The 27,539-nt window shown below is 43.3% G+C and overlaps 1 protein-coding gene across 1 annotated transcript in view; it reads right to left on the bottom strand.

Moving 5' to 3' along the window:
• TECPR2 (tectonin beta-propeller repeat containing 2) overlaps window positions 1–27,539 on the bottom strand; it is a 608,030-nt gene that overhangs the window by 470,180 nt on the left and 110,311 nt on the right. The window contains exon 6 of the mRNA XM_053707105.1: window positions 24,781–25,093. Within this exon, the coding sequence (XP_053563080.1) occupies window positions 24,781–25,093 (313 nt within the window). The remainder of the gene's footprint in view (window positions 1–24,780; window positions 25,094–27,539) is intronic.

The raw sequence follows: 27,539 nt of genomic DNA on the forward strand, positions 1-27,539 counted from the left end.
ACAAAATCAGGGCGGGTTCGTAGACCCTCACTGCCAAGAAGAAAATTAATTTTTCAGATAAGCATACATTTTATTATTTTCCTTCTAATGGCAGTAAAGGGTCCTTAAAAACATTCATAACCTATGGGAAATCAATAACCAAGCTGAGGAATAAACAAATGTTAGGGAGGGGTAGGAAGATGAAGCAGAATTATTACTAGGCATCACCTCTCGTAGATTTTTCTCCCAAAAGATGCCTCCACTGTGGCAAAAAAATAAATAATCTAGAAACAAGATACAAGCAGCTGGTCCCCCATCTAAAAAGGCATGCAAATCAGGTATTGAAGCCAGAAAAAAGAAAACCAGCTGAGGTCAACTACCCTTATACAAACAATGGGGATGACTGATGAAAATCCAGAGCAACAAGAAGTAGAACCTGATGCTCTGACCAAATCCAGAATGAGCAACAACCGTTCCTTGGAAGAAAAACCAGAGAGGACCGAAGGATGGACACAAGAACCAGATTGATAAGGAAATTACCTGGGTAGGAAGCACAGATGCATCCCAAGTGTCGTTAATCGGGATGAAAAAAGAATCATAAATCAGACACTCTGCGAGCAGAGGAGTAAAAAGAACACTACCCTAAAGAGTACCTTGATAGCAACAGAAAGCATAGGCTCACTTGAAATCAGTCAAAGAACACTAAAAAAAACAACACAAGGCTCTATGGAGAAAACAGAAAATAAACTAGACATACTCTAGTCATAGACAGAACAACATCTGACCAGCTGGCCAAACAAGCCAACTTGTGAGACACAGAACCAAACAGGGCAGAACCCTCAACCTTAAGTGAAAAAATAAATGTCTCTCTCCAGACCAATCCTCAAGAACAGCAGGAGACGAGGAATCCTCACCTAAGAAACTTCTCACCCTACAAACTCATTTGCTTGGATCTATATGAAATACTAGATGTAGATAGAATGTAGAAAGTGTCTAAAAATACCGTTCTCTAAAAAGGCTGATAGAAAAGATGCCAGACTAACCTTTGTGACAAATGTCGCTAAAGGATGTAAGTCTATTTGTAATAGAAAAAATAAAAATAATCGGCTAGATTACGAGATGTGCGTTAGGGTAAAAAAGCAGCATTAAGAGGTCCTAATGCTGCTTTTTTACACCCGCTGATAATACGAGTCTTGCAGGTTTAGGGTCACTGCATACTTTTTTGGCCTTACCGCAAAACAACTTATGTAAACTTCGTAAAGTCTTTTTTCTATGGGACTTCCATAGCGCCGGTATTAAGAGTCTGTCCTGGGAGGCCAAAAAGTGAGCGGTACACGTTACCCCGTCAAGATCCCTAACGCATTCTAAAGTCAGTAGTTAAGAGTTTTATGGTAGAACGCCGTAACATAAAACTCATAACTAAAGTGCTAAAAAGTACACTAACACCCATAAACTACCTATTAACCCCTAAACCGAGGACCTCCCGCATCGCAAATACTAAAATAAAAATTTTAACCCCTAATCTGCCGCTCCGGACACCGCCGCCACCTACATTATATTTATGAACCCCTAATCTGCTGCGCCCAACATCGCTGACACCTACATTATATTCATTAACCCCTAATCTGCCACCCCCCATGTCGCCGCCACCTACCTACACTTATTAACCCCTAATCTGCCGCCCCCAACGTCGCCGCCAATATAATAAACATATTAACCCCTAAACCGCCGCCCTCCCGTCTCTCAAACATTAGTTAAAAATTATTAACCCCTAATCTGCCGTCCCTAACATCGCCGCCACCTACCTACATTTATTAACCCCTAATCTGCCGCCCCAACGTCTCCGCCACTATATTAAAGCTATTAACCTATAAACCTAAGTCTAACCCTAAACCTAACACCCACTAACTTAAATATAATTTAAATAAATCTAAATAAATATTCTTAACTAAATTATTCCTATTTAAAACCAAATACTTACCTGTAAATAAACCCTAAGAAAGCTACAATATAACTAATAGTTACATTGTAGCTATTTTAGGATTTATTTTTATTTTGCAGGCAAGTTTGTATTTATTTTAACTAGGTACAATAGTTATTAAATAGTTATTAACTATTTAATAACTACATAGCTAAAATAAATACAAATTTACCTGTAAAATAAAACCTAACCAAAGTTACAATAACACCTAACAATACACTATAATTAAATTAACTAAATTAAATACAATTACAACACTAAATTACATAAAATAATAAACAAATTAGATATTTAAACCAATTACACCTAATCTAATAGCCCTATTAAAATAAAAAAAAGCCCCCCCCAAAATAAAAAAAAAACCTAGCCTAAACTAAACTACCAATAGCCCTTAAAAGGGCCTTTTGCGGGGAATTTGCAGTTGGCTCTTTTGCAGTTGGCTCTTTTGCCACCCAAACCCTAATCTAAAAAATAAAACCCACCCAATACACCCTTAAAAAACCTAACACTAACCCCCTGAAGATCGAATTACCGGGAGACGTCTTCATCCAAGCCGGGCAAAGTGGTCCTCCAGACGGGCAGAAGTCTTCATCCAGACGGCATCTTCTATCTTCATCTATCCGGTGCGGAGCCAGTGGCGTCACTAGGGGGGTGCGGGCCGCACCTGGGTGACACCCTCCAGGGGGTGACACCAAAAAAAAAAAATTTTTTTTTTTTTAATTTTAGTGAAATTCAAAGAAATACAAAGTTGAGATGCATAGATTTTTTTTATTAGAGGGGCTGGCATTTGTGAACATTAGTGGGACTGGGGATGTTGTAGACACACAATTTTTTTGCCCCTTTAGCCAGTGCTGCAATTTCAACAAATAGTTTTCCCAGCTGCTTTTGCTTGTTTGTACTTTGCTTATCCCCTGCCCAATTTCTCTATGAATGTTGTGGGCGTGCCGTGGGGCTTGCAAAGTTGCGCTGCTAGCCTAAACCTGAATTCCCATCTGTGCTCACTGCTCAGTGACATGTGGAGCAGTGGAGTCACTCACTGCTGTGCTGTCTCTCTAAACGGGAACTGGGAAATCGTGAGGGGAAGCCTGGCACCTGACCGCATGACTGTTTGACACTGTCTCTAAAGTGAAGGAGCCACGTATGATGCCCACTAGACCTTTACGGTTACGGTACACTAAGTGCACACTGAACAGGTAGGAGGGCGGGTGGGGGTCTGGGGGTGAGCAGAGTGCAGAGGTGATTGGCCATAAGAAGCGGTAGGCACGCGACCCGGGGCTGTGCACTGACAGACTTGGAACAGAGTCAGAGAGCAGAATTTTCATAGTTTGCGCGCCTAAACCTTTTCTTCAGTGATTTATTTTAGAGTGCTCTGTTTTTCTTTCATTTGATGCTCTGCTGAGCCAGGGAGCAGCTCTAAAGCATGAGCTTTATAATTAATGCAGTTTACATATTTTGTATGTGTGTGTCTGAGTTCTTGTGTGTGTGTGTGTGTCAGTGTTTTTGTGTGTGTGTCTGAGTGTGTTTCCGAGTGTTTGTGTTTGCATTTGAGTATGTTTTTAAGTGTGTCTGAGTGTTTGTATGTGTGTGTGCCTGTGTTTTTGTGTGTTTCTGCTTTCTGGGGGGGGAGGTGACACCATAACTTACCGCACCGGGTGACACCAACCCTAGCGACGCCACTGTGCGGAGCAGGTCAATCTTCAAGACATCCAATGCGGCGTATCCTCTTCTGGAGACGACTAAAACAGAATGAAGGTACCTTTAAGTGACGTCATCCAAGATGGTGTCTCTTAGATTCCGATTGGCTGATAGAATTCTATCAGCCAATCGGAATTAAGGTAGAAAAAATCCTATTGGCTGATGCAATCAGCCAATAGGATTGAGCTCGCATTCTATTGGCTGATTGGAACAGCCAAAAGTTCTCTTGCCTAAGGTGGAAACGGCCCCTTCCACCTTAGGAACTGTTTGCCAAGCCTCCTTAAAAGTGTCAGCTATGGGAAACATCTTTTTGAAAATAGGAGAACGAGAAAAGGGAATGCCTGGTCTCTCCCATTCCTTAGTAATAATGTCCGAATCTCTCTTTGGAACTGGAAATACGTCCGAGTAAGAAGGAACCTCAAAGTATCTGTCCAATTTACTAGACTTCTCAGGGATAACCACAACTGTGGAGTCACAGTCATCCAAATTAATCAAAACCTCCCTAAGCAACTGTCAGGGTTTTTTCCCTGATCTGTTTGCCATGTGCTGCTGGCAGCCATTATATTCACCTTTCTTGCTGACTCTGGTGCATACTGTGTGATGCTGCTCATTTCCTGCACTTCCTTTTATGGCCAGACTGGTGTACATCATCCGTGTAAGACAGGATGCAGTCTCAGAATTGTGATGTCATCACTTATTATTTAAAGGGCCTCTGTTCAGTATGCTTTGCCCTTGCGTTGTCTCAGACCTGTTTGTGAGAGCTCCTGTGTATTATCTGGCTGTCTGATGTCCCTCCTGGTTCCTGATCCCTGGCTTGTTCCTGACTCTGCTGTTCTCCTTGTTCCCGATTCCGGCTCGTCTGACTATTGGCTTTGGCTCCTGACTCGGCTCGTCTGACTACCAGTTCTAGTTTTGATTCCTGGCTTGTTATTTGACTTGTGGACTTTTTATTATTTTTTGCTATTAATAAAAGGTGTGATTATTTTTGCACTTCTTGTCTCAGTCTGATTCCTGGCACCCTGACATTACGCAAGAGCCAAGAATCCTGATGGTGCTAATAATCCACCTTTACCTGCCATAATTTCCAGGACGGATGAACAGGATCACCGCTTGCTTGTGCCATAGACCTGCAACCCGGAGCCATTCCTCCTCGGGGCCGGGTTTACCCTCTGTCTGTTGCGGAGAATTGTGCTATGGAGGAGTATGTTGCCGATGCTCTGTCGCGGGGGATCATCCGCAAATCCTGCTCTCCTGCAGGGGCTGGCTTCTTCTTTGTGAAGAAAAGGGGTGGCGAGTTAAGACCATGCATCGATTATAGGGGTCTTAATCGTCTTCCCATTAAGAATGCTTACCCTATTCCGCTCATTACGGAACTCTTTGACCACCTCAAGGGAGCTACGGTCTTTACTAAACTTGATTTGAGAGGAGCGTACAATCTCGTTGGGATCAAGGAGGGCCACAAATGGAAAACATCATTTAACACCAGGAGCGGGCATTATGAGTATCTTGTAATGCCTCTTGGCCTATGTAATGCTCCTGCTGTTTTCCAGGAATTTATTAATGATGTCCTACGAGATATGTTGCAACAGTGTGTTGTGGTGTACTTAGACGACATCCTCATACACTCACCCACACTTGAGGCTCATCGTTCTGATGTTACACTGGTTTTTCAGAGACTACGTGAGAACGGCCTGTTTTGTAAACTCGAGAAATGTGAGTTCCATCAGACTCAAGTAACCTTCCTAGGTTATGTTATCTCCGTTGCAGGGTTCTCCATGGATCCTGACAAGTTATCTGCAGTGGCCTCGCCCAGTTGATCTTCAGTCTATTCAACATTTTTTGGGGTTCGCCAATTACTATAGAAAGTTTATTAAAAACTTATCTTCCTTGGTCAAACCTATCACAGACCCATAAAGAGAATGATCCACTCCATTGGTCACCTACTGCCATTAAGGCCTTTGATAGTCTTAAAACTGCCTTTGCTGCCGCTCCAGTTCTGGCTCATCCTAACCCTGTCCTGCCTTTCGTTCTTGAGGTCGATGCGTCTGAGACTGAAGTAGGTGCACTCTTGTCTCAACCTCCTACGCCTGATGGTTCCCTGCATCCGCGTGGTTTATTCTCTAAGAAATTGTCTCCAGTGGAGTGCAATTATGAAATTAGTGACAGGGAATTACTGGCCATAATTTTGGCACTCTAGGAATGGAGGCATCTTCTCGAGGGTACTAGTGTGCCAGTGCTCATTCTTACTGACCACAAGAATTTAACTTATCTATCTGAAGCAAAACGTTTGTCGCCCCGACAGGCCAGATGGGCGCTATTTTTGTCTCTGTTTAATTATGTGGTCTCCTACCTGCCTGGTAGTAAGAATATTAGGGCTGATGCCCTCTCTCAACAATTTTCGCCTCTGTCCAAGGAGGAGTCTGTACCTACTCTAGTTATACCTCCTGACCATATTTTGGCTACCATACATACTAATTTGACTTCTCCCTTGGGGAAGGAGATCCTGGCTGCACCAACCAATGCACCTCCTGAGAAACCTAGTGGTAAGCGTTTTGTTCCTGAGAAGCTTCGAACTAAACTTTTGCACACTTACCACTATCCTAAAGCCGCAGGTCTGTCACTCGACAATTCTGCTGGCCAGCTCTTCGGTCTGATGTTGCTGCGTATGTTGCCTCCTGCCCAGTTTGTGCACAGAATAAGACTCCTCGACATCTTCCTGTGGGTCTTCTTCAACCTATTGCTAATGATGAGCGTCCTTGGACAAATCTTTCCATTTTTCCAATGGCAATACTGTTATCCTTATGGTGGAAGAAGTTGCCTACCGCTTAGGAGCTTGCTTCAATATTTGCCCGGGAGGTCTTTCGTTTACATGGGTTACCCAAGGAGATAATGTTGGACCGGGGTAGCCAGTTTGTCTCCAGATTTTTGCGTTCCTTTTGTGCTCAAATGGGCATCCAGCTTTCCTTCTCCTCGGCATATCACCCTCAATCCAATGGGGCTGCGGAACGGTCTATTCAAGTTCCTCCGTTGCTATGTCTCAGATCACCACAATAATTGGTCTGAACTGTTACCTTGAGCAGAGTTTGCTCGTAATAGTGCTATTAATGCTTCCTCCAAGTTATCCCCGTTCATGGCGAATTATGGGTTTCAACCATCCTTGTTGCCCGATTCATTCATGTCTCAGGGTATTACGGCTTTGGAGGAGCATCTCCGGCAACTCCATTCCACGTGGGTGCAGATTCAGGACTGCCTTTATCGTTCTATGCAGCGCCAAAAGTTCCAGGCTGATCGTAGGCATCTGTCCGCGCCTTCCTACCAGGTTGGTGAGAGAGTTTGGCTGTCCTCCCACAACTTGAACCTTTGTGTGCCTTCCAATAAACTGGCTCCCCGTTATGTTGGTCCTTTTCGAATACTCCGACGGGTCAATCCTGTGGCCTAAGCTCTTGACCTTCCTCCTGCAATGCCCATCTCCAATGTTTTTCATGTCTCCCTCTTGAAACCATTGGTTTGTAATCGGTTTACCACTGTGTTGCCTCGTCTCCGCCCTATCTTTGTTGACAACCATGAGGAGTATGAGGTCAGCAGCATTATTGACTCTTGTATATCCTGGGGCTGCGTACAGTATTTGGTTCACTGGAGGGGCTACGTTCCAGAGGAGCGTTCATGGGTTCCCTCCTCTGATGTTCATGCTCCCGCCCTCCTCCGTGCCTTCCATGCCAGTTTCCCCAATAAGCCTTTTGTGCTTCAGTGGGGGTCGTTGAGGGGAGGGTACTGTCAGGGTTTTTTTTTCCCTGATCTGTTTGACATGTGCTGCTGGCAGCCATTTTACTCACCTCTCTTGCTGACTCTGGTGCATACTGTGTGATGCTGCTCATTTCCTGCACTTCCTTTTATGGCCAGACTGGTGTACATCATCCGTGCGAGAAAGGATGCCGTCTCAGAATTGTGATGTCATCACTTATTATTTAAAGGGCCTCTGTTCAGTATGCTTTGCCCTTGCGTTGTCTCAGACCTGTTTGTGAGAGCTCCTGTGTATTACCTGGCTGTCTGATGTCCCTCCTGGTTCCTGATCCCTGGCTTGTTCCTGACTCTGCTGTTCTCCTTTTTCCGGATTCCGGCTCGTCTGACTATTCGCTATGGCTCCTGACTCGGTTCGTCTGACTACCAGTTCTGGTTTTGATTCCTGGCTTGTTATTTGACTTGTGGACTTTTTATTATTTTTTGCTATTAAAAGGTGTGATTATTTTTGCACTTCTTGTCTCAGTCTGATTCCTGGCACTCTGACAGCAACAGGCGGTGGTGTTCTAGTTTAAATCTAAAAGTTACAACCTCCGAATCCGTCAGAGGCAAAGCACTTTCTGAATCTGAGATTTCCCCCTCAGATACTACAGCAGTACTCACCTCTTCGTGTCCTTGGGAGCGTACCTCTGAAATTGCAACAATTGCATCAGAACTGAATGTCTGGTTTTCCTCTTACACTTGCCCTGCAACATTGGGAAAGCAGACAATGCATCTGAGATTATAGAAGACATGAGAGAAGCTATGTCTCTTAAAGTAACTCCAGCGGGCGCTAGAGCAGAAGTGCAGGACACTGCTTGTGTTGGCGGTAAAGTTTGGGACGCTTGGGGAGAAAGCTGCGGCATACTTTGACCCTCGTCAGACTCTTGGACAGCATCCGCTTTTGAAAAATTTTGCTCAGAAAAAATTATTTCCCTGTAAGCTAAGGTACTCTCAATACATGAGGGACAGAAAGGGACAGGTGGTTCCACATTAAAATCCAAACATAAGGAGCAAGTGATATCTTGCAAGGCCTCTTGATCCATGCTGATCACTATAAATTAAAACTCCAAATAAATTTTAAAAAATTACAGTAAAAAAAACAGAATTTATGTTTACCTGATAAATTACTTTCTCCAACGGTGTGTCCGGTCCACGGCGTCATCCTTACTTGTGGGATATTCTCTTCCCCAACAGGAAATGGCAAAGAGCCCAGCAAAGCTGGTCACATGATCCCTCCTAGGCTCCGCCTACCCCAGTCATTCGACCGACGTTAAGGAGGAATATTTGCATAGGAGAAACCATATGGTACCGTGGTGACTGTAGTTAAAGAAAATAAATTATCAGACCTGATTAAAAAAACCAGGGCGGGCCGTGGACCGGACACACCGTTGGAGAAAGTAATTTATCAGGTAAACATAAATTCTGTTTTCTCCAACATAGGTGTGTCCGGTCCACGGCGTCATCCTTACTTGTGGGAACCAATACCAAAGCTTTAGGACACGGATGAAGGGAGGGAGCAAATCAGGTCACCTAAATGGAAGGCACCACGGCTTGCAAAACCTTTCTCCCAAAAATAGCCTCAGAAGAAGCAAAAGTATCAAACTTGTAAAATTTGGTAAAAGTGTGCAGTGAAGACCAAGTCGCTGCCCTACATATCTGATCAACAGAAGCCTCGTTCTTGAAGGCCCATGTGGAAGCCACAGCCCTAGTGGAATGAGCTGTGATTCTTTCGGGAGGCTGCCGTCCGGCAGTCTCGTAAGCCAATCTGATGATGCTTTTAATCCAAAAAGAGAGAGAGGTAGAAGTTGCTTTTTGACCTCTCCTTTTACCAGAATAAACAACAAACAAGGAAGATGTTTGTCTAAAATCCTTTGTAGCATCTAAATAGAATTTTAGAGCGCGAACAACATCCAAATTGTGCGACAAACGTTCCTTCTTTGAAACTGGTTTCGGACACAGAGAAGGTACGATAATCTCCTGGTTAATGTTTTTGTTAGAAACAACTTTTGGAAGAAAACCAGGTTTAGTACGTAAAACCACCTTATCTGCATGGAACACCAGATAAGGAGGAGAACACTGCAGAGCAGATAATTCTGAAACTCTTCTAGCAGAAGAAATTGCAACTAAAAACAAAACTTTCCAAGATAATAACTTAATATCAACGGAATGCAAGGGTTCAAACGGAACCCCCTGAAGAACTGAAAGAACTAAACTGAGACTCCAAGGAGGAGTCAAAGGTTTGTAAACAGGCTTAATTCTAACCAGAGCCTGAACAAAGGCTTGAACATCTGGCACAGCAGCCAGTTTTTTGTGAAGTAACACCGACAAGGCAGAAATCTGTCCCTTCAGGGAACTTGCAGATAATCCTTTTTCCAATCCTTCTTGAAGGAAGGATAGAATCCTAGGAATCTTAACCTTGTCCCAAGAGAATCCTTTAGATTCACACCAACAGACATATTTTTTCCAAATTTTGTGGTAAATCTTTCTAGTTACAGGCTTTCTGGCCTGAACAAGAGTATCAATAACAGAATCTGAGAACCCTCGCTTCGATAAAATCAAGCGTTCAATCTCCAAGCAGTCAGCTGGAGTGAAACCAGATTCGGATGTTCGAACGGACCCTGAACAAGAAGGTCTCGTCTCAAAGGTAGCTTCCAAGGTGGAGCCGATGACATATTCACCAGATCTGCATACCAAGTCCTGCGTGGCCACGCAGGAGCTATCAAGATCACCGACGCCCTCTCCTGATTGATCCTGGCTACCAGCCTGGGGATGAGAGGAAACGGCGGGAACACATAAGCTAGCTTGAAGGTCCAAGGTGCTACTAGTGCATCCACTAGAGCCGCCTTGGGATCCCTGGATCTGGACCCGTAGCAAGGAACTTTGAAGTTCTGACGAGAGGCCATCAGATCCATGTCTGGAATGCCCCACAGCTGAGTGACTTGGGCAAAGATTTCCGGATGGAGTTCCCACTCCCCCGGATGCAATGTCTGACGACTCAGAAAATCCGCTTCCCAATTTTCCACTCCTGGGATGTGGATAGCAGACAGGTGGCAGGAGTGAGACTCCGCCCATAGAATGATTTTGGTCACTTCTTCCATCGCTAGGGAACTCCTTGTTCCCCCCTGATGGTTGATGTACGCAACAGTTGTCATGTTGTCTGATTGAAACCGTATGAACTTGGCCCTCGCTAGCTGAGGCCAAGCCTTGAGAGCATTGAATATCGCTCTCAGTTCCAGAATATTTATCGGTAGAAGAGATTCTTCCCGAGACCAAAGACCCTGAGCTTTCAGGGATCCCCAGACCGCGCCCCAGCCCATCAGACTGGCGTCGGTCGTGACAATGACCCACTCTGGTCTGCGGAATGTCATCCCTTGTGACAGGTTGTCCAGGGACAGCCACCAACGGAGTGAGTCCCTGGTCCTCTGATTTACTTGTATCTTCGGAGACAAGTCTGTATAGTCCCCATTCCACTGACTGAGCATGCACAGTTGTAATGGTCTTAGATGAATGCGCGCAAAAGGAACTATGTCCATTGCCGCTACCATCAACCCGATCACTTCCATGCACTGAGCTATGGAAGGAAGAGGAACGGAATGAAGTATCCGACAAGAGTCTAGAAGCTTTGTTTTTCTGGCCTCTGTCAGAAAAATCCTCATTTCTAAGGAGTCTATTATTGTTCCCAAGAAGGGAACCCTTGTTGACGGGGATAGAGAACTCTTTTCCACGTTCACTTTCCACCCGTGAGATCTGAGAAAGGCCAGGACAATGTCCGTGTGAGCCTTTGCTTGAGGAAGGGACGACGCTTGAATCAGAATGTCGTCCAAGTAAGGTACTACAGCAATGCCCCTTGGTCTTAGCACAGCTAGAAGGGACCCTAGTACCTTTGTGAAAATCCTTGGAGCAGTGGCTAATCCGAAGGAAGCGCCACGAACTGGTAATGTTTGTCCAGGAATGCGAACCTTAGGAACCGATGATGTTCCTTGTGGATAGGAATATGTAGATACGCGTCCTTTAAATCCACCGTGGTCATGAATTGACCTTCCTGGATGGAAGGAAGAATAGTTCGAATGGTTTCCATCTTGAACGATGGAACCTTGAGAAACTTGTTTAAGATCTTGAGATCTAAGATTGGTCTGAACGTTCCCTCTTTTTTGGGAACTATGAACAGATTGGAGTAGAACCCCATCCCTTGTTCTCTTAATGGAACAGGATGAATCACTCCCATTTTTAACAGGTCTTCTACACAATGTAAGAATGCCTGTCTTTTTATGTGGTCTGAAGACAACTGAGACCTGTGGAACCTCCCCCTTGGGGGAAGTCCCTTGAATTCCAGAAGATAACCTTGGTAGACTATTTCTAGCGCCCAAGGATCCAGAACATCTCTTGCCCAAGCCTGAGCGAAGAGAGAGAGTCTGCCCCCCACCAGATCCGGTTCCGGATCGGGGGCCAACATTTCATGCTGTCTTGGTAGCAGTGGCAGGTTTCTTGGCCTGCTTTCCCTTGTTCCAGCCTTGCATTGGTCTCCAAGCTGGCTTGGCTTGAGAAGTATTACCCTCTTGCTTAGAGGACGTAGCACCTTGGGCTGGTCCGTTTCTACGAAAGGGACGAAAATTAGGTTTATTTTTTGCCTTGAAAGGCCGATCCTGAGGAAGGGCGTGGCCCTTACCCCCAGTGATATCAGAGATAATCTCTTTCAAGTCAGGGCCAAACAGCGTTTTCCCCTTGAAAGGAATGTTAAGTAGCTTGTTCTTGGAAGACGCATCAGCCGACCAAGATTTCAACCAAAGCGCTCTGCGCGCCACAATAGCAAACCCAGAATTCTTAGCCGCTAACCTAGCCAATTGCAAAGTGGCGTCTAGGGTGAAAGAATTAGCCAATTTGAGAGCATTGATTCTGTCCATAATCTCCTCCAAAGGAGGAGAATCACTATCGACCGCTCTTATCAGATCATCGAACCAGAAACATGCGGCTGTAGCGACAGGGACAATGCATGAAATTGGTTGTAGAAGGTAACCTTGCTGAACAAACATCTTTTTAAGCAAACCTTCTAATTTTTTATCCATAGGACCTTTGAAAGCACAACTATCCTCTATGGGTATAGTGGTGCGTTTGTTTAAAGTGGAAACCGCTCCCTCGACCTTGGGGACTGTCTGCCATAAGTCCTTTCTGGGGTCGACCATAGGAAACAATTTTTTAAATATGGGGGGAGGGACGAAAGGAATACCGGGCCTTTCCCATTCTTTATTAACAATGTCCGCCACCCGCTTGGGTATAGGAAAAGCTTCTGGGAGCCCCGGCACCTCTAGGAACTTGTCCATTTTACAAAGTTTCTCTGGGATGACCAACTTGTCACAATCATCCAGAGTGGATAATACCTCCTTAAGCAGAATGCGGAGATGTTCCAACTTAAATTTAAATGCAATCACATCAGGTTCAGCCTGTTGAGAAATGTTCCCTGAATCAGTAATTTCTCCCTCAGACAAAACCTCCCTGGCCCCATCAGACTGGGTTAGGGGCCCTTCAGAAATATTATTATCAGCGTCGTCATGCTCTTCAGTATCTAAAACAGAGCAGCCGCGCTTACGCTGATAAGTGTTCATTTTGGCTAAAATGTTTTTGACAGAATTATCCATTACAGCCGTTAATTGTTGCATAGTAAGGAGTATTGGCGCGCTAGATGTACTAGGGGCCTCCTGAGTGGGCAAGACTCGTGTAGACGAAGGAGGGAATGATGCAGTACCATGCTTACTCCCCTCACTTGAGGAATCATCTTGGGCATCATTATCATTATCACATAAATCACATTTATTTAAATGAATAGGAATTCTGGCTTCCCCACATTCAGAACACAGTCTATCTGGTAGTTCAGACATGTTAAACAGGCATAAACTTGATAACAAAGTACAAAAAACGTTTTGAAATAAAACCGTTACTGTCACTTTAAATTTTAAACTGAACACACTTTATTACTGCAATTGCGAAAAAACATGAAGGAATTGTTCAAAATTCACCAAATTTTCACCACAGTGTCTTAAAGCCTTAAAAGTATTGCACACCAAATTTGGAAGCTTTAACCCTTAAAATAACGGAACCGGAGCCGTTTTGAACTTTAACCCCTTTACAGTCCCTGGTATCTGCTTTGCTGAGACCCAACCAAGCCCAAAGGGGAATACGATACCAAATGACGCCTTCAGAAAGTCTTTTCTAAGTATCAGAGCTCCTCTCACATGCGACTGCATGCCATGCCTCTCAAAAACAAGTGCGCCACACCGGCGCGAAAATGAGGCTCTGCTTATGCTTTGGGAAAGCCCCTAAAGAATAAGGTGTCTAAAACAGTGCCTGCCGATATTATTATATCAAAATACCCAGATAAAATGATTCCTCAAGGCTAAATATGTGTTAATAATGAATCGATTTAGCCCAGAAAAAGTCTACAGTTTTAATAAGCCCTTGTGAAGCCCTTATTTACGATCGTAATAAACATGGCTTACCGGATCCCATAGGGAAAATGACAGCTTCCAGCATTACATCGTCTTGTTAGAATGTGTCATACCTCAAGCAGCAAGAGACTGCACACTGTTCCCCCAACTGAAGTTAATTGCTCTCAACAGTCCTGTGTGGAACAGCCATGGATTTTAGTGACGGTTGCTAAAATCATTTTCCTCATACAAACAGAAATCTTCATCTCTTTTCTGTTTCTGAGTAAATAGTACATACCAGCACTATTTCAAAATAACAAACTCTTGATTGAATAATAAAAACTACAGTTAAACACTAAAAAACTCTAAGCCATCTCCGTGGAGATGTTGCCTGTACAACGGCAAAGAGAATGACTGGGGTAGGCGGAGCCTAGGAGGGATCATGTGACCAGCTTTGCTGGGCTCTTTGCCATTTCCTGTTGGGGAAGAGAATATCCCACAAGTAAGGATGACGCCGTGGACCGGACACACCTATGTTGGAGAAAAAGTTACTGTGCCTTTAAATTTAAACCAGTAATTTGTTTACCCAGTTATGCCATATATAACATTTATACTGAGACACCCATACACCTCAGCAACTCTGCTGAGGCACCTACCTGCCAACCGGATTTACTATCCCCTCTTTTGTGGATCAATCCGTTAACTCAGCAACGCCATCCTGTTCAAAAAACCAATAAAACTGCCTGCTTATATGTAGAAAACCATGCGGTTCTAGTGAAAACACTCCTCAGCAGCTTCTGGTAAGGAAGATGCGACTCAGAAACTGTGTAGGAAGCGCGCAAACTAGATAGCACAGCCCATCGTGGGCATTAATGCTCTATGTCTCCCAAATGGCTTTTTTTTACTTTTAAAACGTTGGGAAAAAAACACCAACATTTTTTCAATATGAGCTTAACTCCCAGCCCCAGTGCCTGCAATAATGGCTGTTAGAATACTCTCTATATAAAGAGAGTTTAATGTCCAAAACACACAGAGCCCCAGTCAATTAAGCCTTGTATGTTATCAGTTTATTGAATAATAAAAGTGCCCATTCTTTTTCTCTGAGATTTTTATTTCTTGTCCCCAGAATAAAAGGTAGAACTTACCTGACAGCCAAGGCAGCTCACAGGCTTGAGAGGTCCTATCCCTCACATCGACCTGTGGAGAAATAAAAGTCTGAGTAAATCTACCTCAGGCTATAGAAGATAGGGCAGCATACTAATATGGGAGGCGCAGTGAGAATTATGTCCCCTGAGTTCCCATTGCTTTAAAGCCACCAAAGCTCTACTGAAGAGACTGATATGGACTACGGCTACACCCCAGGACAAAGCAGCACAATCTTGCACTACTTTAAAAATAATAAACTCTTGATTGAAGAATCTATACTAACACCTCACTTTACTACCTCCTATCACTAACGTAGGCAAAGAGAATGACTGGAGTGGGAGGGAACGGAGGAGCTATTTAACAGCTTTGCTGTGGTGCTTTTTGCCGCCTCCTGCTGACCAGGAGGTGAATATCCCGTTAGTAATTAAGATGATCCGTGGACTCATCGTGTCTTAAAAAAGAAAAAACAATTACAGGGATCGAATGGGTAGAGGGTCCTGCCGAGAGTTGCACTGTTTTAGTCGGCTCTTATGAAGGTGAAATACAAACAGCTGGGCTCATAGGCTTACATGCTATGGGGTTTAAGGGGATAGCAGTGGAGAAAGGAAGGTTAGTGTAGGTTGTATGCGTCCCTGAATAGGCAGAGTTCCATAAGATGGGAGCCAGTATGGAGAAATCTTGTAAACGGGAATGTGAGGAGGTAACAAGAGAGGAGGAGAAAGATCATGAGAGGAGCGAAGGGGATGGGAGGGAGAGTATCTGGAGACAAGATCTGAGATGTAGGGGGAGCAATGCAGTTGAGGGCTTCGTGTGTCAGAGTGAGAATTGTGTGTTTAATCCTGGAGGCAAGAGGAAGCCAGTGAAGGGATTGGCATAGAGGTGCGGCAGATGAAGAGGGACGTGCAAGGAAGATAAGCCTGGCAGAGGCATTCATTATGGATTGTAAAGGAGCTAGGCGGCAGCTAGGGAGACTGGAGAGGATAGAGTTGCAGTAGTTGAGGCGGGAAAGGGTGAGAGAGTGGATTAAAATCTTAGTTGTGTCTTGTGTAAGGAAATGTCTAATTTTAGCAATGTTTTTAAGGTGGAACCGGCAGGCTTTAGCCAAGGACTGAATGTGAGGAGTGAAAGAAATATCTGAGTCAAGTGTGACCCCAAGGCATTGGGCATGTGAAGTTGGGGTAATGATGGAGTTATCAACAGTTATGGAGACATGAGGGGTGGAGACTTTGGAAGAAGGGTGGAAAATAAGGAGCTCAGTTTTGGAGAAATTTAGCTTGAGGTAGTGAGAGGACATCCAAGATGAGATATGAGAGAGGCAGTTAGTGTCTAAAAGAAAGGTGGCAGTAGACACAATTGTCTTTTAACCCCTTAATGACCGAGGACGTACGCCATACGTCCTCAGAAAAAAGGCAGTTAACGCCTGAGGACGTATGGCGTACGTCCTCGGTTTGGAAAGCAGCTGGAAGCGATCCTCATCGCTTCCAGCTGCTTTCCGGTTATTGCAGGATGCCTCAATATCGAGGCATCCTGCAATAACAATTTGTACCCCTCCGGTGCAGAGAGAGCCACTCTGTGGCCCTCTCAACACCGGACATCGATGGCCGCAATCGTTGGTGGGTGGGAGCTGCAGTGGGAGGCGGGTGGGCGGCCATCGATGGCTTCAGATACACAGAGGGGGGCGGGAGAGTCAGGGGCGCGCACAGACACGAGCGCGTGCACAGGGGATCGGCGGGCGGGCACGTGCACGGGAGGGAGCGGGTGGGAACCGCTTACACTACAGAAATAATCATGTAATAAGTGGGAGGAAGAGGGGGAATAAATGCCCCCAAAAAGTAATCTAAGGGATCTGGGAGGGGGTGGGGGTAGGGGTTGGTCGTGGGGAAGCTACACTACAGAAAAATGTAAAAAAAAAAAATAAAGAGAAAAAAATATTGTTAACTGGGTACTGGCAGACAGCTGCCAGTACCCAAGATGGCCCCCAATAAGGCAGGGGGGGGGGTTAGAGAGCTGTTTTGGGGGGGGATCAGGGAGGTTGGGGGCTAAGGGGGGATCCTACAAAGTAGCATATGTAAATATGCTAAAGATGTATTTTTTTTTTATTTTTTTTTAAAAACTTTTATTTTAGTACTGGCAGACTTTCTGCCAGTACTTAAGATGGCGGGGACAATTGTGGGGTGGGGGAGGGAAGGGGGTCTGATGTGTCACGTGGGAGGCTGATCTCTACACTAAAGCTAAAATTAACCCCGCAAGCACCCTACAAACTACCTAATTAACCCCTTGACTGCTAGCCATAATACATGTGTGATGCGCAGCAGCACTTAGCGGCCTTCTAATTACCAAAAAGCAACGCCAAAGTCATATATGTCTGCTATTTCTGAACAAAGGGGATCCCAGAGAAGCATTTACAACTATTTGTGCCATAATTGCACATGCTGTTTGTAAATAATTTCAGTGAGAAACCTAAAATTGTGAACAATTTTGCGGTTTTTTTAATTTGATTGCATTTGGCGGTGAAATGGTGGCATGAAATATACCAAAATGGGCCTAGATCAATACTTGGGGTTGTCTACTACACTACACTGAAGCTAAAATTAACCCTAGAAGCTCCCTACATGCTACCTAATTAACCCCTTCACTGCTGGGCATAATACACGTGTGGTGCGCAGTCGCATTTAGCAGCCTTCTAATTAGTAAAAAGCAAAACCAAAGCCATATATGTCTGCTATTTATGAACAAAGGGGATCCCAGAGAAGCATTTACAACCATGTATGCTATAATTGCATAAGTTTTTTGTAAATAATTTCAGTGAGAAACCTAAAGTTTGTGAAAAAAATTGTGAAAAAGTGAACAATTTTTTTTTATTTGATCGCATTTGGCGGTGAAATGGTGGCATGAAATATACCAAAATGGGCCTAGATCAATACTTTGGGATGTCTTCTAAAAAATATATATACATGTCAATGGATATTCAGGGATTCCTGAAAGATATCAGTGTTGTAATGTAACTAGCGCTAATTTTGAAAAAAAGTGGTTTGGAAATAGCAAAGTGCTACTTGTATTTATGGCCCTATAACTTGCAAAAAAAGCAAAGAACATGTAAACATTGGGTATTTCTAAACTCAGGACAAAATTTAGAAACTATTTAGCATGGTTTTTGTTTGGTGGTTGTAGATGTATAACAGATTTTGGAGGTCAAAGTTAGAAAAAACAGAATTTATGTTTACCTGATAAATTACTTTCTCCAACGGTGTGTCCGGTCCACGGCGTCATCCTTACTTGTGGGATATTCTCTTCCCCAACAGGAAATGGCAAAGAGCCCAGCAAAGCTGGTCACATGATCCCTCCTAGGCTCCGCCTACCCCAGTCATTCGACCGACGTTAAGGAGGAATATTTGCATAGGAGAAACCATATGGTACCGTGGTGACTGTAGTTAAAGAAAATAAATTATCAGACCTGATTAAAAAAACCAGGGCGGGCCGTGGACCGGACACACCGTTGGAGAAAGTAATTTATCAGGTAAACATAAATTCTGTTTTCTCCAACATAGGTGTGTCCGGTCCACGGCGTCATCCTTACTTGTGGGAACCAATACCAAAGCTTTAGGACACGGATGAAGGGAGGGAGCAAATCAGGTCACCTAAATGGAAGGCACCACGGCTTGCAAAACCTTTCTCCCAAAAATAGCCTCAGAAGAAGCAAAAGTATCAAACTTGTAAAATTTGGTAAAAGTGTGCAGTGAAGACCAAGTCGCTGCCCTACATATCTGATCAACAGAAGCCTCGTTCTTGAAGGCCCATGTGGAAGCCACAGCCCTAGTGGAATGAGCTGTGATTCTTTCGGGAGGCTGCCGTCCGGCAGTCTCGTAAGCCAATCTGATGATGCTTTTAATCCAAAAAGAGAGAGAGGTAGAAGTTGCTTTTTGACCTCTCCGTTTACCGGAATAAACAACAAACAAGGAAGATGTTTGTCTAAAATCCTTTGTAGCATCTAAATAGAATTTTAGAGCGCGAACAACATCCAAATTGTGCAACAAACGTTCCTTCTTTGAAACTGGTTTCGGACATAGAGAAGGTACGATAATCTCCTGGTTAATGTTTTTGTTAGAAACAACTTTTGGAAGAAAACCAGGTTTAGTACGTAAAACCACCTTATCTGCATGGAACACCAGATAAGGAGGAGAACACTGCAGAGCAGATAATTCTGAAACTCTTCTAGCAGAAGAAATTGCAACTAAAAACAAAACTTTCCAAGATAATAACTTAATATCAACGGAATGCAAGGGTTCAAACGGAACCCCCTGAAGAACTGAAAGAACTAAATTGAGACTCCAAGGAGGAGTCAAAGGTTTGTAAACAGGCTTAATTCTAACCAGAGCCTGAACAAAGGCTTGAACATCTGGCACAGCGGCCAGCTTTTTGTGAAGTAACACAGACAAGGCAGAAATCTGTCCCTTCAGGGAACTTGCAGATAATCCTTTTTCCAATCCTTCTTGAAGGAAGGATAGAATCCTAGGAATCTTAACCTTGTCCCAAGGGAATCCTTTAGATTCACACCAACAGATATATTTTTTCCAAATTTTGTGGTAAATCTTTCTAGTTACAGGCTTTCTGGCCTGAACAAGAGTATCGATAACAGAATCTGAGAACCCTCGCTTCGATAAGATCAAGCGTTCAATCTCCAAGCAGTCAGCTGGAGTGAAACCAGATTCGGATGTTCGAACGGACCCTGAACAAGAAGGTCTCGTCTCAAAGGTAGCTTCCAAGGAGGAGCCGATGACATATTCACCAGATCTGCATACCAAGTCCTGCGTGGCCACGCAGGAGCTATCAAGATCACCGACGCCCTCTCCTGATTGATCCTGGCTACCAGCCTGGGGATGAGAGGAAACGGCGGGAACACATAAGCTAGTTTGAAGGTCCAAGGTGCTACTAGTGCATCCACTAGAGCCGCCTTGGGATCCCTGGATCTGGACCCGTAGCAAGGAACTTTGAAGTTCTGACGAGAGGCCATCAGATCCATGTCTGGAATGCCCCACAGCTGAGTGACTTGGGCAAAGATTTCCGGATGGAGTTCCCACTCCCCCGGATGCAATGTCTAACGACTCAGAAAATCCGCTTCCCAATTTTCCACTCCTGGGATGTGGATAGCAGACAGGTGGCAGGAGTGAGACTCCGCCCATAGAATGATTTTGGTCACTTCTTCCATCGCCAGGGAACTCCTTGTTCCCCCCTGATGGTTGATGTACGCAACAGTTGTCATGTTGTCTGATTGAAACCGTATGAACTTGGCCCTCGCTAGCTGAGGCCAAGCCTTGAGAGCATTGAATATCGCTCTCAGTTCCAGAATATTTATCGGTAGAAGAGATTCTTCCCGAGACCAAAGACCCTGAGCTTTCAGGGATCCCCAGACCGCGCCCCAGCCCATCAGACTGGCGTCGGTCGTGACAATGACCCACTCTGGTCTGCGGAATGTCATCCCTCGTGACAGGTTGTCCAGGGACAGCCACCAACGGAGTGAGTCTCTGGTCTTCTGATTTACTTGTATCTTCGGAGACAAGTCTGTATAGTCCCCATTCCACTGACTGAGCATGCACAGTTGTAATGGTCTTAGATGAATGCGTGCAAAAGGAACTATGTCCATTGCCGCTACCATCAACCCGATCACTTCCATGCACTGAGCTATGGAAGGAAGAGGAACGGAATGAAGTATCCGACAAGAGTCTAGAAGTTTTGTTTTTCTGGCCTCTGTCAGAAAAATCCTCATTTCTAAGGAGTCTATTATTGTTCCCAAGAAGGGAACCCTTGTTGACGGAGATAGAGAACTCTTTTCCACGTTCACTTTCCATCCGTGAGATCTGAGAAAGGCCAGGACAATGTCCGTGTGAGCCTTTGCTTGAGGAAGGGACGACGCTTGAATCAGAATGTCGTCCAAGTAAGGTACTACAGCAATGCCCCTTGGTCTTAGCACAGCTAGAAGGGACCCTAGTACCTTTGTGAAAATCCTTGGAGCAGTGGCTAATCCGAAAGGAAGCGCCATGAACTGGTAATGTTTGTCCAGGAATGCGAACCTCAGGAACCGATGATGTTCCTTGTGGATAGGAATATGTAGATACGCATCCTTTAAATCCACCGTGGTCAAGAATTGACCTTCCTGGATGGAAGGAAGAATAGTTCGAATGGTTTCCATCTTGAACGATGGAACCTTGAGAAACTTGTTTAAGATCTTGAGATCTAAGATTGGTCTGAACGTTCCCTCTTTTTTGGGAACTATAAACAGATTGGAGTAGAACCCCATCCCTTGTTCTCTTAATGGAACGGGATGAATCACTCCCATTTTTAACAGGTCTTCTACACAATGTAAGAATGCCTGTCTTTTTATGTGGTCTGAAGACAACTGAGACCTGTGGAACCTCCCCCTTGGGGGAAGTCCCTTGAATTCCAGAAGATAACCTTGGGAGACTATTTCTAGCGCCCAAGGATCCAGAACATCTCTTGCCCAAGCCTGAGCGAAGAGAGAGAGTCTGCCCCCCACCAGATCCGGTCCCGGATCGGGGGCCAACATTTCATGCTGTCTTGGTAGCAGTGGCAGGTTTCTTGGCCTGCTTTCCCTTGTTCCAGCCTTGCATTGGTCTCCAAGCTGGCTTGGCTTGAGAAGTATTACCCTCTTGCTTAGAGGACGTAGCACCTTGGGCTGGTCCGTTTCTACGAAAGGGACGAAAATTAGGTTTATTTTTTGCCTTGAAAGGCCGATCCTGAGGAAGGGCGTGGCCCTTACCCCCAGTGATATCCGAGATAATCTCTTTCAAGTCAGGGCCAAACAGCGTTTTCCCCTTGAAAGGAATGTTAAGTAGCTTGTTCTTGGAAGACGCATCAGCCGACCAAGATTTCAACCAAAGCGCTCTGCGCGCCACAATAGCAAACCCAGAATTCTTAGCCGCTAACCTAGCCAATTGCAAAGTGGCGTCTAGGGTGAAAGAATTAGCCAATTTGAGAGCATTGATTCTGTCCATAATCTCCTCATAAGGAGGAGAATCACTGTCGACCGCCTTTATCAGCTCATCGAACCAGAAACATGCGGCTGTAGCGACAGGGACAATGCATGAAATTGGTTGTAGAAGGTAACCCTGCTGAACAAACATCTTTTTAAGCAAACCTTCTAATTTTTTATCCATAGGATCTTTGAAAGCACAACTATCCTCTATGGGTATAGTGGTGCGTTTGTTTAAAGTGGAAACCGCTCCCTCGACCTTGGGGACTGTCTGCCATAAGTCCTTTCTGGGGTCGACCATAGGAAACAATTTTTTAAATATGGGGGGAGGGACGAAGGGAATACCGGGCCTTTCCCATTCTTTATTAACAATGTCCGCCACCCGCTTGGGTATAGGAAAAGCTTCTGGGAGCCCCGGCACCTCTAGGAACTTGTCCATTTTACATAGTTTCTCTGGGATGACCAACTTGTCACAATCATCCAGAGTGGATAATACCTCCTTAAGCAGAATGCGGAGATGTTCCAACTTAAATTTAAAAGCAATCACATCAGGTTCAGCTTGTTGAGAAATGTGCCCTGAATCAGTAATTTCTCCCTCAGACAAAACCTCCCTGGCCCCATCAGACTGAGTTAGAGGCCCTTCAGAAATATTAATATCAGCGTCGTCATGCTCTTCAGTATCTAAAACAGAGCAGTCGCGCTTACGCTGATAAGTGTTCATTTTGGCTAAAATGTTTTTGACAGAATTATCCATTACAGCCGTTAATTGTTGCATAGTAAGGAGTATTGGCGCGCTAGATGTACTAGGGGCCTCCTGAGTGGGCAAGACTCGTGTAGACGAAGGAGGGAATGATGCAGTACCATGCTTACTCCCCTCACTTGAGGAATCATCTTGGGCATCATTGTCATTGTCACATAAATCACATTTATTTAAATGAATAGGAATTCTGGCTTCCCCACATTCAGAACACAGTCTATCTGGTAGTTCAGACATGTTAAACAGGCATAAACTTGATAACAAAGTACAAAAAACGTTTTAAAATAAAACCGTTACTGTCACTTTAAATTTTAAACTGAACACACTTTTTTACTGCAAATGCGAAAAAACATGAAGGAATTGTTCAAAATTCACCAAATTTTCACCACAGTGTCTTAAAGCCTTAAAAGTATTGCACACCAAATTTGGAAGCTTTAACCCTTAAAATAACGGAACCGGAGCCGTTTTGAACTTTAACCCCTTTACAGTCCCTGGTATCTGCTTTGCTGAGACCCAACCAAGCCCCAAGGGGAATACGATACCAAATGACGCCTTCAGAAAGTCTTTTCTAAGTATCCGAGCTCCTCTCACATGCGACTGCATGCCATGCCTCTCAAAAACAAGTGCGCAACACCGGCGCGAAAATGAGGCTCTGCCTATGCTTTGGGAAAGCCCCTAAAGAATAAGGTGTCTAAAACAGTGCCTGCCGATATTATTATATCAAAATACCCAGATAAAATGATTCCTCAAGGCTAAATATGTGTTAATAATCAATCGATTTAGCCCAAAAAAAGTCTACAGTCTTAATAAGCCCTTTTTGAAGCCCTTATTTACAATCGTAATAAACATGGCTTACCGGATCCCATAGGGAAAATGACAGCTTCCAGCATTACATCGTCTTGTTAGAATGTGTCATACCTCAAGCAGCAAGAGACTGCTCACTGTTCCCCCAACTGAAGTTAATTGCTCTCAACAGTCCTGTGTGGAACAGCCATGGATTTTAGTGACGGTTGCTAAAATCATTTTCCTCATACAAACAGAAATCTTCATCTCTTTTCTGTTTCTGAGTAAATAGTACATACCAGCACTATTTCAAAATAACAAACTCTTGATTGAATAATAAAAACTACAGTTAAACACTAAAAAACTCTAAGCCATCTCCGTGGAGATGTTGCCTGTACAACGGCAAAGAGAATGACTGGGGTAGGCGGAGCCTAGGAGGGATCATGTGACCAGCTTTGCTGGGCTCTTTGCCATTTCCTGTTGGGGAAGAGAATATCCCACAAGTAAGGATGACGCCGTGGACCGGACACACCTATGTTGGAGAAAGTGTGTTTTTTTCCATTTTTTCCTCATATTTTATAAAAAAATTTATAGTAAATTATAAGATATGATGAAAATAATGGTATATTTTGAAAGTCCATTTAATGGCGAGAAAAACGGTATATAATATGTGTGGGTACATTAAATGAGTAAGGGGAAAATTACAGCTAAACACAAACACTGCAGAAATGTAAAAATAGCCTTGGTCCCAAACGGACAGAAAATGGAAAAGTGCTGTGGTCATTAAGGGGTTAAACAACCCAAACTAAGTGCATACATTTTGTTAATTATTACAAAAAGCATGAAGAATGTTCATACAATCCCCTGCAGAACATGAACAGAATAGTTGCATCACAAAAGTTAATTTAAAGAGTAATCCTGGGTAAGCTCAAGAACATGCACGTTTCTTAAGTCATGAAGTAGCAATGCTTTCAACAATGTTTGTAGTAATGTTATACATAGTTCCAAACACTGCTGCCATAGACTGCTAAAGGCAAATGCAATCACAAGCCTACCTATAGTTGCTCTCCAACAAAGTATTAACAAGAGAATAAAGCAACTTTGAAAACAGAAGTTAACTGGAAAATTGTTTAAAATCATGAACGCTTAATTTTGCTCCCCCATACCCTTAATCTAGTGTAATGGGGGACTCTGTTACAAAAGACTCTTTGCCGTTTGTATTCAAGCTTTCCCAGTAAAATATGAAAGTTACCTGATTGATGGTGTCCATTACATAGATGCTATATTCATCCCAGCTCAGAACCCACCCTTCATGCAGGAAGCAAGACAAATGACCAAGATGTTTTTCAGGTAACATAAATTTGCCTCCATTTGACACTTCCACACGGGGATATAACTCAATAGTTTCGCTTGTTTGAGACAATACATCCTTTAATAGAAAAGTGGAGTGCACAGAACCATGGACATCAGCCTTCCAGAGACGCAGGCCTGGCCTTGATGCAAATAACGTAAGGTCACTTTGCTTGCATAATCCAGGGATAAAACAAGCACCGTATCGGCCATTGCTAGAAGATCAATGAAAGATAATTAAAATGGCTGTAAGAAAGAGGCCTCTTATAACAAGATATATTTGTGAAAAATAGCAAAGTGACTCTGCATGCAACCTTATCCAACATTTTTTATGATACTTTATATTCTAAATATATTACAAATCTGCTTACAGCAGCAGGAAAGCTGGGCAGATCAGTGATCGCTGTTTCTTTATCACTACAATGTAGGGTGACCATATTGACACTTTAAAAAGGGACACATGAAAAAAACATATGTCAGGGTTCTTAGTACAAAACATTTCTTTAAACAGCCCTGACATATATATTTTTCATATGTGTCCCTTTTTATAGCAGCAATATAGTCACCCTACTATAATGTCATCTTTTCTAATGCACTCAATAGAAAATAAAAATTCAACTTCTGTGGAAAAAGTGCCACAAGTCAAATTTCAGGATACGAATACTAAGTAAAGTAGGATAAATCACTATAACAGCTAATCTATATTATAGTTTGTTGGCGGTCTCGAAAGCATAGCCAGAGCAAGGGAACATCATAAAAAGAGGAATAAAACAAATGCACCAAAACAAATAGAGGCTCAAAAATGACAACTCCCTTTGCCCCTTTGCTCATAGGTGTAAGAAGCAACATTTAATACACCTGTGAGTTGTCATTTTTTCGAACCTCAATTTGATTTGGTACTGCTAAGTATGTTTATTTGTATCCATAGGTATCCCTATAGGATACACAGTAGATGCAACTACGCTTTCTTGAACGTTGAAAAAATGACATTAGAAATATACTATATGTAACAATCTGTATATTTTTGGCAACTTGGTTTACTTCTTGACCTACAGTACTTCTGATGAAATGTTTGATACATCTACATATTAAAAGAATTGTTTTCTAATAAATGTTTAACACTAAGGCATGATGTGTTACACTCAGATTCCAACAATAATTTTACTGCCATTTTTACTGCTGTTTATTTTTGCAATGTGATTGTGTGTTTTTTGGAGCCCCTATAATACACTTTATACATTATTACTATCTCAATAATGATATACTATATGGACTTTTGTGTCTGACATTATTTTTGCACCATATTTTATGTTTAGCACGGTTACTATGACAACCGTTTGGTGGTTTATTATTATTTGTGGGTGGGGTTTATTAGTATATAAGCTACATTGTTTCGCTTCACTTTGTTTAAAGAAGGGGATTGTTTCCCTGAAACGTCACATTGTGTGAATAAAGGAACACATCGGTTCACTTTAAATCCAGCCAGCACTACAAAAACGCCAATTAAGGCGTCTCTAAAGAAAACAAAGCCCCTGTAAACTTATCTGCAGAAATTATTGCAATACATTATAATCCATCAATGTGCGAATAGGGAACATTGTATCCAATATGATCTTGCAATTGTCTTTTGAAATAAAGTATCTATCACAGGCAGTCTGCATATAATTGTGAATGTTTAAAAGGGACACTGAACCCAAATTTTTTTCTTTTGTAAATCAGATAGAGCATGCATATTTAAGCAACTTTCAAAATTACTCCTATTATCAATTTTTCTTCGTTATCCTCCTGATAACAGGAAGTGGCAAAGAGCACCACAGGAGAGCTGTATATATATAGCCCCTCCCTTCCCCTCCACCCTCAGTCATTCGGCCGAAGGTATAGGAAGAGAAAAAGGAAAGGCTAAAAGGTGCAGAGGTGACTGAAGTTTACAAAAAATATAAAGAAAAACTGTTTTAAAAAGAACAGGGTGGGCCGTAGACTCGTCATATCGTAAAAGAAAGTAATTTATCAGGTAAGCATAAATTTCGTTTTCTTTTACAAAGATATGACAAGTCCACGGATTTCATCCTTACTTGTGGGAAACCAATACCAAAGCAATAGGACACGGATGAAAGGGAGGGACAAGACAGGAACCTAAACGGAAGGCACCACTGCTTGAAGAACCTTTCTCCCAAAGATAGCCTCAGAAGAAGCAAAAGTATCAAATTTGTAAAATTTGGAAAAAGTGTGAAGGGACGACCAAGTCGCAGCCTTACAAATCTGTTCAACAGATGCATCGTTTTTAAAAGCCCATGTGGAAGCCACAGCCCTAGTAGAATGAGCCGTAATTCTTTCAGGAAGCTGCTGTCCAGCAGTCTCATATGCCAGGCGGATGATACTTCTCAGCCAAAAAGAAAGAGAGGTAGCCGTAGCTTTCTGACCCCTACGCTTTAATGAAGATGATTGACGGAAATCCTTAGTTGCCTGTAAGAAAAACTTTAAGGCACATCCAAGTTATGTAACAGAAGAAGAAGGATTAGGACACAAGGAAGGAACAACAATTTAATGATTAATATTCTTATTCGAAACAACCTTAGGAAGGAACCCAGGTTTGGTTCGTAAAACCACCTTATCAGAATGAAATATGAGATAAGGCGAATCACACTGTAATGCTGAAAGCTC

This window comes from Bombina bombina, chromosome 1 (assembly GCF_027579735.1).
Source record: "Bombina bombina isolate aBomBom1 chromosome 1, aBomBom1.pri, whole genome shotgun sequence".
NCBI lineage: Eukaryota > Metazoa > Chordata > Amphibia > Anura > Bombinatoridae > Bombina > Bombina bombina.